Source organism: Trachypithecus francoisi, unplaced genomic scaffold, assembly GCF_009764315.1.
Source record: "Trachypithecus francoisi isolate TF-2019V2 unplaced genomic scaffold, Tfra_2.0 Lachesis_group10, whole genome shotgun sequence".
In the NCBI taxonomy this organism is placed as follows: Eukaryota; Metazoa; Chordata; class Mammalia; order Primates; family Cercopithecidae; genus Trachypithecus; species Trachypithecus francoisi.
Window position 1 is genome coordinate 32,110,662 of NW_022681455.1, and position 13,438 is coordinate 32,124,099.

Genomic DNA, 13,438 nt, shown 5'->3' on the forward strand with positions numbered 1-13,438 from the left:
ATCCCCCTTATCTCTTCTTTCTCCAATTCTCAGTATCAACATGGGACTGTGTGGAACTTGACCCTGTACAAGCTGGGGAGCAAACATGCTGAGTGCGCTAACTCCTTGTGAGCCACTGTTCTAGGTGATGTACGTACATGAACTCACTTAATTCTCACGACAGCCCTACAAAACAGGTCCTATTAGTCCCATTTTACAGATGAGGAAACTGAGACACAGAAGGACAAGTATCTTGCCAAGGTCACCAACACCAAGAAAACGGCAAGGATTTAGGCCCTGGCAGTGTGATCCCAGAGACCCCTCTCATAGGCACCCCCTGCTCATCTGCCAGAGTCCCCTTTCATGGGTACCACGTGTTCATCTGCCAGAATTCCACCCAACATGCACCAGGACTCTCCCTCTGGCTTTGCCCTGGCAACTCTGACTACCTGGGCGTGAGGAGGCTTCTCCTAAGCTCGGTCCTGTCAGAACAAATGAAGTCGATCAAGGATGCCCCTTCAAGCTGCACTTTCTCCTTAAGGGGGCTGCCTCAGCCTCCCGAACCTGCCGGCAGACGCCTGCTCATGGCTGTGTAATAGGAGTGGGACTCGCATCACCACCTTTCCCTTGAGGGACTTTTCTTGTCTCTTCACCCGGGTTGTAGGCTCCTCAAAACAAGACCCACCTGCTCAAAGTTCCACAAATATGTTTCCTGATGGTAGTTTTTGTACCTGGCATCATGCTGGGCATTGGAGACACAAAAATAAAATATATGGTCCCTGTCCTCAGGTAGCTCAGACTCTAGTAGCTAAACGTATGGCCACATCTTGACTATATGAGATACTAAAACAATCTCTATGCTTAGGAAATGCTTGTGAGAAGACAACGCTCCTACAACGGTACATTTAAGGAATTATGATTATGTGTGGTGGCCCCAAAGGAAATCTACTGGACCCTGCTCCAGGCAGGGTCTCCTGGAGTGCCCACCACTGGGGAAACAGGAGGAACTGGACATCTGTGAGCATTCTAACAGCCCCACATTTCGCCGTGCTGTCCAGCTAGGACAGCCGCTAAGGACGCTCTGTTCTGCCTAGCTATGTTGGCTGTGATGGGGACACCTCCATTCAGCCAAGTAGGATTGGAAATTTCAAAAGGTACTCTCCTAAACCAAGAGAGCTGTGGGGAAATCAACACAGTAAATACCAAAGTATAAAACCAGATGAGAAGGCCACGTAGAGATTTCTGGGTTGAGGATGAAGTAAAACTTTGTCAGTTTTCTGGGCTGAAAAGGTTTCCTGGGCACACAGGACCTCCAGCCCTCTCCTATTCATCCTGCCCTAGAATACCCCGGCCTAGGAAGCCTTGGGTTGGCCTCAACTCAAGACCCATGAAATCCATACCGTTCCCAGAATTTATTTGTTCATTTTCTCTCTGTGTGTGTGTCTCTTTCTCTTTATCCACACCCACCCCATCCCTGCCGCTGCAACACACACACCTTGGATGCTCCCTGATGCTATCTGGTTATTTCAGGGAGGTAAGCCTATCCCCAGAGTTCTTCTCCCATAAGACCAACCTATATATATATCATCAACCTAACCCATCAACCTAACCCATGTCTCCCACATCTCCTAGCACCATCTTGCTGGTCTGAAGCTGGCTTTCTTTTTTCTTTTCTTTTCTTTTCTTTTCCTTTTTTTTTTTTTTTTTTTTTTGAGAGGGAGTTTCACTCCTGTCGCCCAGGCTGGAGTGCAATGGTGTGATCTCAGCTCATTGCGAGCTCTGCCTCCCGGGTTCAAGCGATTCTCCTGCCTCAGCCTCCCAAGTAGCTGGGATTACAGGCACCCACCACCACATCTGGCTAATTTTGTATTTTTGGTAGAGACGGGGTTTCTCCATGTTGGTCAGGCTGGTCTCAAACTCCCGACCTCAGGTGATCCACCCAACTTGGCCTCCCAAAGTGCTGGGATTATAGGCATGAGCCACCACACCTGGCCCTGAAGCAGCATCAAACAGATGCTGGCAGCTGGCTCGGCCCCTTGGTGAAGCTTGGATGCTTCGCTGATTTTTTTTTTTTTTGAGATGGAGTTTCGCTCTTGTCACCCAGACTGGAGTGCAATGGCGCGAGCTCAGCTCGCTGCAACCTCTGCCTCCCAGATTCAAGGGATTCTCCTGCCTCAGCCTCCCAGGTAGCTGGATTACAGGCATGTACCACCATGCCCGGCTAATTTTGTATTTTTAGTAGAGATGGGGTTTCACTATGTTGGTCAGGCTGTTCTCAAACTCTTGACCTCAGGTGATCTACCCACCTTGGCCTCCCAAAGTGCTGGGATTACAGGCGTGAGCCACTGCACCTGGCCTGCTTCACTGATTTTGTTCTTGGGACGTCTTAGACCTTATCCCAATATTAACCTCGTGGCTCCAGATGAAGAACTCTACCTTGGCTGGTACTTGGAGCTTATCTCACCCTCATTGCTGTTTTTAGACTAGACCCAAGCAAAAACTTCTCTGAGGTTGCAAGGTTTTGAGTCCCAGTGAACACTCAGCCTAGCCCTGGTTTCCAGGCTGCAGGACACACCCAGACAAGGAATATCTGAACCTTTTTCTCATTCAGGAACTCATCTCCCTCGGTTTCCCCATGCTTTCTCTCACATTCATAGTGGGGCCAGCACTTTGCAAAATAGCAACATTCTTTCACTTAGTGGGCCTCAGGCTGGAGGGGCATCAGAATCACCTGGAGGGCTTGTTGCAACACAGGTTACGGGGCTCTGTGCCCAGACTTTCTGACTCAGTAGATCTGGGGAGGGGAGTCTGACAATCTGCATGCCTAACATACTCCCAGGTGATGCTGATGCTGCAGGTCCACGGAACCCACTTTGAGAACCACTGAGTCACGGTAACAATGCCACATACGCAGGGAGAGGAGAAACCTCCTTCTTCTGCATTCTGAAAAATAATTTCAGTAACTAGGTGTGTCCCTTGATCTGGAATAGCAGAGTTTGGGCTTTGAGAGAGAAGTGCTTCTGGGAAGAGGGAAGGGAAGAGGTAGAGATAGGCTTCTTGGACAGCAGCAGCCAGAGGACAGACAGCTACTGAATATACTCTGTGCCCACAGAAATGGACAAAGGTAGCTGGGCGTGGTGGTGGGTGTCTGTAATCCCAGCTACTCAGGAGGCTGAGGCAGGAGAATCGTTTGAACCTGGGAAGTGGAGGCTGCAGTGAGCCGAGATTGCTCCATAGCACTCCAGCCTGAGCAATAAGAGTGAAACTCCATCTCAAAAAAAGAAAAGAAAAGAAATAGACAGACGGCACTTGCGAAGGCAGAAGGTACGATACCAGGGGCCAGCTACAGAGAGCAGAAAGCATGGTCTGAGGGTCAGTAGCCCAGGCCCAAGAGGAGTGTCTGGGGACCAATTTTACAGGAGTGTCTTCCACACCCAGGCTCAGAGAAGACCCAGAATGTGACAGACGCCCATACCGAGAGCGGAATGGATGAGCTAAGAACATGGCCAAGCCTGGCACAGGCGAACTTGGCACCGCCACCCTGGCTCTGAGTGGTGGAGAAAGTCTAGGGCATCAACTGGAAAAGCGGCACCCTTGACAACACCAAGGATGGGTTTGTGTTTATTTCCTCAGAGCAGGAGACAACTGCTGCCCTAAAAGCTCCTCTTATCTCAAGTGTTTATTTTAATTCTTCTTTCCCTGAAGTTTCTTAGGAAACTTCCTTTTCAAAGTCCCACCCTTTCAAGATTAGAGCTATGTAAATAATATACACAGAGAAGAAGAGAGTGGGAGAAACACTTGAAAATGTTAGCAGTGCTTGTTTTAGTGAGGAGCAGCCAGGAATTGTTTTTCTTTTCTCTAGTTGCCAAATTCTTGTCTCGTGATTAAAGTATTTTTATAATAACAACAACAAAAAAAGATGTTTAAACAGAAGAAAAAATTCAAGCTATCTTGGTTGCGCCACAAAGTTGAGATTTCTGCTTCTGCTTTGGCTGGAGAGTGAGGAGAGGCAGAACGTGGTAGGGGGCTGGCCTCAGGAGCATAATGACAAGACAAAGCAAAGTGGAGTGAGGATGACAGTTCCTCTGAGCTGTCCCCTTCTGTCCTAGTGCCTTCTGAGGCCTTAGGCCCGGGGAGTTGTTTATTTTTACAGAGTCCTGGCTAAGCTGATGAAGATGAGGGTGACATGGCCCACACCCCATGGCATTTGTGGGATGATGCAGGAAAACATGAGTTGGATGGTAGAAATGTCAGCAGATTTGGAGCTAGGGAAATGATCATATCTTAAAAGCCCAATCTGCATAAAGAGAGGTCCCAAATGAGTGACTACAAGGCTTTGTCCTTAGGGTGTTCCCTCTAATGTTTTAAGAGCAAGTTGGATGGCCGGGCATGGTGGCTCATGCCTGTAATCCCAGAACTTTGGGAGGCTGAGGTGGGCAGATCACTTGAGCCCAGGAGTTCAGGACCAGCCTGGGCATGCAACATGGAGAAACTCTGTCTCTACTAAAAATACATTAGTAAGCTAAGGTGGTGCGCACCTGTAGTCCCAGCTACTTGGGAGGCTGAGGTAAGAGGATGACCTAAGCCTGGGATGCAGAGGTTGCAGTGAGCTGAGATGGCACCACTACACTCGAGCCTGGGCCACAGGGCGAGACTCTGTCTCAAGAAAAAAAAAAAAAGAGCAAGTTGGAGGGAGACAGAGAAAAAACTGGTTTGCATGTGCTGATGACAAGGAGGTGGGAGATGAAGTTCACAGACTCAAAATTGTTGCAACAGCCTAGACAGCTTGGCCCAAACCAAAAAAGATAACATTGAACAGGGCCAAATGCAAAGGCCTATATTTAGGTGAAAAAAAAGAAGTGTATATAGTTGAATGTTGTCTTCTTTCCTTCCATCTTTTTCCCTGCTAATCTGTATTTTCTAAGTTTTCTGCACTGGGCCTATATTATTTTTATAATTAAAAGTTACTTTAAAAACGAAATATGACCACAACAGCCACCCGCTTGTGCGACTACGAGTTGCATACGCCAACTCTGAGAAAAGTGTCTGCAAATCCAGACTAAGCCACTGGGCCCCTCTCTGCCCCCACATTTTGGGGGCACATGAAAAAAGCAAGAGTCACAGGAAGGTCAAGTATTCAGAGAACAAAGACTTAGGGAAAAGGGGTGAAGAAACTGGGAGGTTTTGCCTGAGGAATGAAGACACCAGGTTGGTGTCTGCAAATACCTGAAGGCCTGTGGTGTAGGACACAGGGGAAAGCAAAAAACATTCCAGCTGCTGATGACTACCCAGCTAGGGCCAACGGACAGGTGCTAGAATGGGGGCAGACGGATTCCACAACAACGACAACAACTAACAGTGATGACCAACAATGGACTGGGCAGCCTCAGGAAGTATTGAGCTCTCTGTTACTAAGTGTTCCAACTGTGTGGGACCAATGCTTGCTGGAGATGCTGCAGAGGCCTCAGTGCCCAGTGTCAAGCAGGCTAAGAAAGCCTGTACAGCAGCTTCAGGAACCTAGCCATCTGGACTCAACCAATGATTACCTGGAACTCCTCCAGGAGGTGAGCCCTGCCCGCCCCCCCCCCCCCCCCCCCCCCGCCCATCCTGCTCACTCAGTCCCCTCCTGGAGCTTGGCATCTCTCTCACCGTGGGGATGAATTGGATTTCATAGGCATCCACAGGGCCAGGAGCCGGGGTCCACTCTGTCCGAACTGTTGTCTCCTCCAAGAGATGCATCCTCATGCCCTCAATGGCTGGCACCTCTGCCCAAGAGAATGGGGTAGGAAAAGCTGGTTAGCACAAGGCAACCATCCCCACCCACAGCCCCTTTTACTCAGGGACATCCAAGAGGCCCATCCCAACTCCCACTCCTCTCTGCTAGTGGAGAATAGCTGACAGAGGGCTGAACGGGGCTTGGCCGCCTTCATCTTCTCTTCATCATCAGGAGCACAGAATCTCCCTAAATCCAACTAAATGAGCCCCAACCTGCTCCTCAGAGATCTGAAGGCCAGTCCTGCCCACTGGCGAGCCCTGCCCCTGTGGTTCTGCTGCCCCTGGTGGACACTGGCTCCTCCGAATGACATGCCCTCCCTCCACTCTTCCTCAGGCTCAGATCTTCCCCATGGCTTCTGTTCACAGAATCACAGCCCCAGAGCACACTGGGGAAGGCTGCCTGCTCACCTTCCCCGCAGTCTTCGCCAGCATACCCATCTTTGCAGACACAGCTGCCATCGTGACACTCTCCTCGGCCGCGGCAGTCCCCTGGGCATGTTTGGATGGCACAGTCAGGGCCTCGGAAGCCCTCTACACACACACACTGGCCTGCCTGGCACAGTTCCCGGGGCCCACAGCCTCCAGGGCAGGCGCTGGCTGGAGGCTCTTCCTGCCCGCAGTCCTCACCGCCATAGCCCACGTGGCACATGCACACTCCCTGCACACAGCGCCCACGTCCCCGGCAGTCAGCCGGGCACATGCGGGTGGCACAGGTGGGGCCAGTGTAGCCTGGGTCGCACAGGCAGCGCCCCTCCTCACAGCGGCCCCTCCCATGGCAGTTGGAGGGGCAGGTGCGGATGCTGCAGTCCTCACCCACGTAGCCTTCCCAACAGATGCACACACCGTCCTGGCACATGCCGTGCTGGCTGCAGTCATTCGGGCACCGCCTCACACCGCAATCCTCACCAGAGTAGCCGTCCTCGCACACACAGCGCCCATCTATGCACTGGCCGCGGCCTCGGCAGCCCCTGGGGCAGCTGCGCGTGCTGCAGTCTTCCCCTGAGTAGCCTGCGTCACACACGCACACGCCATCCTCGCAACTGCCCTGCCCACGGCAGTCCCCGGGACAGCGACGGCTCCCACAGTCCTCACCGGTGAAGCCCGGGTTGCACACGCAGCGGCCATCCACGCAGCGCCCGCGCCCGCGACAGTCGCCAGGACAGGCGCGCGTGCCGCAGTCCCGGCCTGTGTAGCCTGGCCAACACACGCAGCGGCCACTCTCACAGCGGCCCCGGCCACGACAGTCTCCAGGACAGCTGCGCACACCGCAGTCCTCGCCGCTGTAGCCCGCGTTGCAAACACACACGCCGTTCTCGCAGCGCCCGCGACCTCTACAGTCGCGTGGGCAGGCGCGCGAGCCGCAGTCGAGTCCAGTGTACCCTGGCCAGCACACGCAGCGGCCGTCCTCACAGTGGCCCCTTTGGTTGCAGTCGCCAGGGCAGCTGCGCACGCCGCAATCGTCCCCGCTGTAGCCCGTGTCGCAAATGCATTCGCCGTCCTCGCAGCGCCCGCGGCCCCGGCAGTCCCTCGGACATGTCCGCGTGCTGCAGTCCTCGCCTGTGTACCCAGGCCAGCACACGCAGCGGCCGTCCACGCAGCGCCCGCCCTCACCACAGTCCCAGGGGCAGCTCCGCGTACCACAGTCCTCGCCAGTGTAGCCGGGGTCACACACGCAGCGCCCGTCCTCGCAGCGTCCCCTCTGGCTGCAGCCCCGAGGGCAGCTCCTCACTCCACAGTCCTCGCCAGTGTAGCCAGGGTTGCACACGCAGCGCCCATTCTCACAGCGCCCCCTCTGACTGCAACCGCGAGGGCAGCTCCTCATGCCACAGTTCTCACCAGTGTAGCCTGGATCACACACGCAGCGCCCATCCTCACAGCGTCCCCTCTGGCTGCAACCCCGAGGGCAGGAGCGCTGGCTGCAGTCGGGGCCTGAGAAACCTGCCCGGCACACGCACACGCCCTGCACGCAGCGCCCACGGCCTTGGCAGTCCCCGGGACAGGATGGCCAGCCACAGCTGGGGCCAGTGTAGCCAGGAAAGCACACACAACGACCGCGGACACAGCGACCCTGATCATTGCAGTCATCTGGGCAGGAGCCCGAGGCTGCGGGTGGGGAGGAGGGAGGAATCTCAGCATCTGTGGGGTCTGAGCAGGTGGGCCCACCCCAGCCTGGCTCACAGGAACAGGTGCAGCGGCTCAGATCAAACACACCATGGAGACTGCAGAGGGTCCGCACATCTGTCTGACCTGGAGTATGAGGGAGAGGCAGGTCTCAGTCTCTCTCCTGGGAGAGAGGCTGAACCTATATAGTGCTCCTATGTGCAGGTCCCCTAGCCAGGCCAGCCTCATCTCATGAGGCCATGTCTGCTCCCAGTTGCTAATATGTGTAATGTATGCAGCCTCTCAGGGCCCTCGCGTATGCTTTAGTTGACATGTAGTCCAGCTCTGCTCTCCAAGTTGTGTTCTGGGCTGCATCCACACCCCGAAGGGTGAGGCAGCAGTGCCTTCTTCTAATTCATACCAAGGACCTTTATGGACTAGCAATGCCCCCCACCCTAACACACCTCTCCACCCTCTTCTGTGATGACCTGCTCACCTGTGCCAGCCTGGGCAGCAGTAGGACAACATCCCCCAGTGCACTGTTCCTTGAGCCCCTTCACCAACTCCTCCAGGATCTCTAGCCGGACCCTCAGGGCCTGCACCTCTGAAGCAGGGACTGGGGGCTCAGTGCCTGGGGGACAGCCACAGCCAGTGGAAGGGGGCAGGTTAATGCGGTGGGTGAATACCACCTGCTTCTCCCCTCCTTCCACTGTGTGCTCATAAAGCTGAGAAGAGGGGCTTCCCCCTCCTGCCCCCACCGTGCGGCCCCCTGGCTGGGGAGGGGGCCGGGGGGCTGGCAGTGTCACATTGGACCGTGAAGAGAAGGGGCCTGCTCTGGCTGTGCCCAGTAGCACCAGGAAGTCAGGCTGGAGGTTAGAGCATACTGGGCTGGCATCATTCAGGAGGCTGCAGGGAGAAAGGGCAGGTATGAGAGCAGCTTCAAAAAAGAGACAAAATGAATCCTCCAGCACATACCCACAGTCCCACCACCCACAAGTAATCTACCCAACTCACATGCATGTAAAAATTCACATTCAGCCCAACCCTAAAGGATACCCTCCCTGGGAAGTCTCTTCTTTACCTCTCTGATAGCATTTAGTTACCCTGCTCCTCACCCCCTTTTCTACTGTGTTCCCCTACACTGGTTTTTTGTTGTTGTTGTTTGTTGTTTTTTTGTTTTGTTTTGTTTTTGAGATGGAGTTTCACTCTTGTGCCCAGGCTGGAGTGCAGTGGTGCAATCTCAGCTCACCGCAACCTCCGCCTCCTAGGTCCAAGTGATTCTCCTGCCTCAGCCTCCTCAGTAGCTGGGACTACAGGCATGCCCCACCATGTCTGGCTAATTTTGTACTTTTAGTAGAGATGGGGTTTCTCCATGTTGGTCAGGTTGGTCTCGAACTCCTAACCTCAGGTGATCTGCTCACCTCAGCCTCCCAAAGTGCTGGGATTACAGGCGCGAGCCACCGTGCCTGGCCCTACATTGGTGTTTTGTTTTTCCCACGAGCACTACAAGCTCTCACTACTCCAAGGGACTTTGCATCGTGTGTTCCCTACGTCTGGGATGCTCTTCACTCTAAGTCTGGCTCCATCTTCAAATCTTAACTCCCAATTAGGGCAGTCTTCCATTACTCTCTATCACAAAATCCTATTCCTGTTCTTCATGGCATTTACTGCTGCCTGAGTTATCTGTTTACTTGTTTATTACCTTTCTCTCAATACTAGAACGGGAGCTCCATGAGAACAAGGACCTCATCTATCCCAGAACTGCTGTATACTTGTGTCTGGCACATAAATGTTCTGACACATTAATGTTGAATGAATTAGCGGATGAGTACCTAGGGCCAATCCTTCCCCAAACACTTGGATCCCAGCTCCTACTGTCTCTCTCACTTTTTTTTTTTTTTTTTTTTAGACAGAATCTTACTGTGTTGCCCAGGCTGGAATGCAGTGGTGCGATCTTGGCTCACTGCAACCTCTGCCTCCTAGCTCAAGTGATTTTCCTGCCTCGGCCTCCCGAGTAGCTGGGATTATAGGTGCCCGCCACCATGCCCTGCTGATTTTTGTATTTTTAGTAGAAATGAGGTTTCACCATGTGGGCAGGCTGGTCTCAAACTCCCGACCACAAGTGATCTGCCCGCCTCGACATCCCAAAGTGCTGGGATTACAGGCATGAGCCACCGCGTGACCTCTTTCTCTTTTTAATATTGAGACAGGATCTTGCTCAACCCCCTGGTTAAGGCTGGACTTGAACTCCTGGGCTCAAGCCATCCTCCCACCTCAGCCTCCCAGGTAGCTGGGATTAAAAGCATGAACCACCACGCCTGACTTCTCTCTCTTTTTTATTCAACTCCTCACTCTCAACTGGATCCTTGCTCAAATATCTCTGATTGAAAACAAAACAAACAAACAAACAAAACCCCTCTTCCTCAGGACTTACAAGATCAAATATCATGACTTATTTTAAAGGTGCAAGGATAGACAGATGAAACAGAATAGGGCCCAGAAACAGGCCCACACATATGTGGTCACCTAATTAATGGCAAAAGTGCCCCTGCAGTTAAGAGGAGAAAGGATGGTATTTTTAGTTACTGGTGCTGGATCAATCCAATATCCCTAAGTAAAAAAAAAAAAAAAGCAAAAACAAAAACAAAAACAAAACAAAAAACAGTCATTCTCCACCTTATGTCTGATATACCGAAATAATTTGAGATGAACCCAGGACTTAAATATGAAAAGTAAGGCAATATCTTTCATAGCAATATCTTACAGAAGAAAGAATTTCTGACCTTGGAGTAAGCAAGATTTCTTTCTTTTTTTCAAGACTGAGTCTCACTCTGTCGCCCAGAGTAGAGTGCACTGGTGCTATCTCAGCTCGCTGCAACCTCTGTCTCCCAGGTTCAAGTGATTCTCCTACCTCAGACTCCTTAGTAGTGGGGATTACAGGCATCTGCCCCCACACCCGGCTATTTTTTGTATTTTTAGTAGAGACGGGGTTTCACCATGTTGGCCTGGCTGGTCTCAAACTCCTGAACTCAGGCAATCTGCCTGCCTCGGCTTCCCAAGTGCTAGGATTACCGGCTTGAGTCACTGCACCCAGCCGCAAGATTTCTTAAGTAAAACACACACAAAACCTAACCATAGGCCGGGTGCAGTAGCTCGTATCTGTAATCCCAGCACTTCGGGGGGCTTAAGTGGGAGGACTGCATGACCCCAGGAGTTGGAGACCAGGCTAGGCAAGACAGTGAGACTCTGTCTCTACAAAAAACAAAAAGAATTCGCTGGGTGTGGTGGTACATCTACAGTCCCAGCTACTCAGGGGCTGAGGAGGGAGGATCACTTGAGTCTGGGAGGTTGAGGCTATGGTGAGCTGTGAGCATGCCACTGCACTCCAGTCTGGGCAACAGAGCTGACACCGTTTCAAAAAATAAAAAAACAAAAAGAAGAAAACAAAACAAAACAAAATTTCAGGTCATCAAATTACATCACTAAGAGACTAAGAAGGCTGCTGGGTGCGGTGGTTCACGCCTGTAATCCCAGCACTTTGGGAGGTCAAAGCAGGTGGATTACGAGGTCAAGAGTTCGAGACCAGCCTGGCCAACATGGTGAAACTCCGTCTCCACTAAAAATCCAAAAATTAGCCGGGTGTGGTAGTGGGCGCCTACAATCCCAGCTACTCAGGAGGCTGAGGAGGAGAATCGCTTGAAACCGGAGGCAGAGGTTGCAGTGAGCTGAGATCATCACACTGCACTCCAGCCTGAGCAGAAGAGTGAAACTCCGTCTCAAAAAACAAACTCTGAAAAACAAAACAACAAGCCAAAATCAGGAAACCCAGTTTTTTAAATTGTCAAAAGACAATGGGTACTCCAGAAAAGAATACAGCCAAAGGGTCAATAAACATTTTATTTATTTTACCTGGGCTCAAGTGATTCTCCTGCCTCAGCCTCTGGAGTAGCTAGGATTACAGGCATGCATCTCCATGCCCAGCTCATTTTTTTGTAGAGATGGAGTCTTGCTCTTTCACCCAGGCTGCAGTGCAGTGGCGCAATCTCGGCTCACTATAAGCTCCACCTGCCAGGTTCAAGCCATTCTCCTGCCTCAGCCTCCCGAGTAGCTGGGACTACAGGCACCTGCCACCACGCCTGGCTCATTTTTTTGTATTTTTAGTAGAGATGAGGTTTCACCATGTTAGCCAGGATGGTCTCTATTTCCTGACCTTGTGATCCACCCGTCTGGGCCTCCCAAAGTGCTGGGATTACAGGCGTGAGCCACCGCACCCAGGGTTTTTTTTTTTTTTTGTAGAGACAGGGTTTCACCAAGTTGGCCAGGCTGGTCTTAAACTCCTGACCTCAAGTGATCCACCTGTCTTGGCCTCCCAGAGTTACTGGGATTATAGGCGTGGGCCACCACACCCAGTCCATTTCATTTTATTTTAAGATAAACTCTACCTCAGTCACCCAGGCTGGAGCACAGTGGCACAATCACAGCTCACTGCAGCCTCAAACTCCTGGGCTCGAGCGATCCTCCTGCCTCGGTCTCCAGAGTAGCTGGAACTACAGATGGGCATCACCATGCCTGGCTAATTTTTAAATTTTTTATAGAGATGGGATCTTGCTATGTTGCCAAGGCTGGCCTTGAACTCTTGGCCTCAAGCAATCCTCCTGCCTCACCCTCCAGAGCAGCTGGGCTTACAGGTGTGTGCCACTGCACCAGCTCCAAGAAGCATTTTTTTTTTTTTTTTTGAGACGGAGTCTCGCTCTGTCGCCCAGGCTGGAGTGCAGTGGCTGGATCTCAGCTCACTGCAAGCTCCGCCTCCCGGGTTTACGCCATTCTCTCGCCTCAGCCTCCCGAGTAGCTGGGACTACAGGCGCCCGCCATCTCGCCCGGCTAATTTTTTGTATATTTTAGTAGAGACGGGGTTTCACCGTGTTAGCCAGGATGGTCTCGATCTCCTGACCTCGTGATCCGCCCGTCTCGGCCTCCCAAAGTGCTGGGATTACAGGCTCGAGCCACCGCGCCCGGCCAAGAAGCATTTTAAAAGATGCACAAAATCACTAGTCATCGGGTAAATGTACATTAAAACCATAATGAGATGCCACTAAATATCCTCCAGAATGCTTGTCCCTCTTCAAAGAGGCTGTCGTTGCTCAATATTGCCAAGAATGTGAAGCAACTGGAATTCTCATCTATTGCAAGTGGGAGCATATATTAGTGCAAACACTGGAAAGTTGTTTAGTAGTATCTGCTAAAACATATCGTCTATAACCCAGATATCTATAACTAAATATCCAGTGGGAATGACTGCATAGTTCTTCCAAAAGATGTAGACAATAATGTTCATGAGATTTATTCCTACATTAGCCAAAACTGAAAGCAACTCAAGTGTCCATTCATAAAGTGGATAAATAAATTGTGCCAGAGTCATACAATGGAATACTATACAGCAAAAAAAAAAAAAAAGAAGAAGAAGAAAAAAAACACCCTATTGCTACATGCAACATGGGTGAATTTCACACACACAGTGCTGAGCAAAAAATACCACACACAGAAAGAGAACACTCTTATACTCTTATATACCATTCCTGAGCTA

At 51.6% G+C, this 13,438-nt stretch overlaps 1 protein-coding gene across 1 annotated transcript in view; it reads right to left on the reverse strand.

Moving 5' to 3' along the window:
• Window positions 1–8,752, reverse strand: part of TNXB (tenascin XB) — a 57,713-nt gene extending 48,961 nt beyond the window's left edge. The window contains 4 exon segments of the mRNA XM_033216696.1: window positions 5,629–5,744; window positions 6,163–8,001; window positions 8,351–8,716; window positions 8,719–8,752. Coding sequence (XP_033072587.1) covers window positions 5,629–5,744; window positions 6,163–8,001; window positions 8,351–8,716; window positions 8,719–8,752 — 2,355 coding nt within the window.
• Window positions 8,753–13,438: the final 4,686 nt, after the last annotated feature.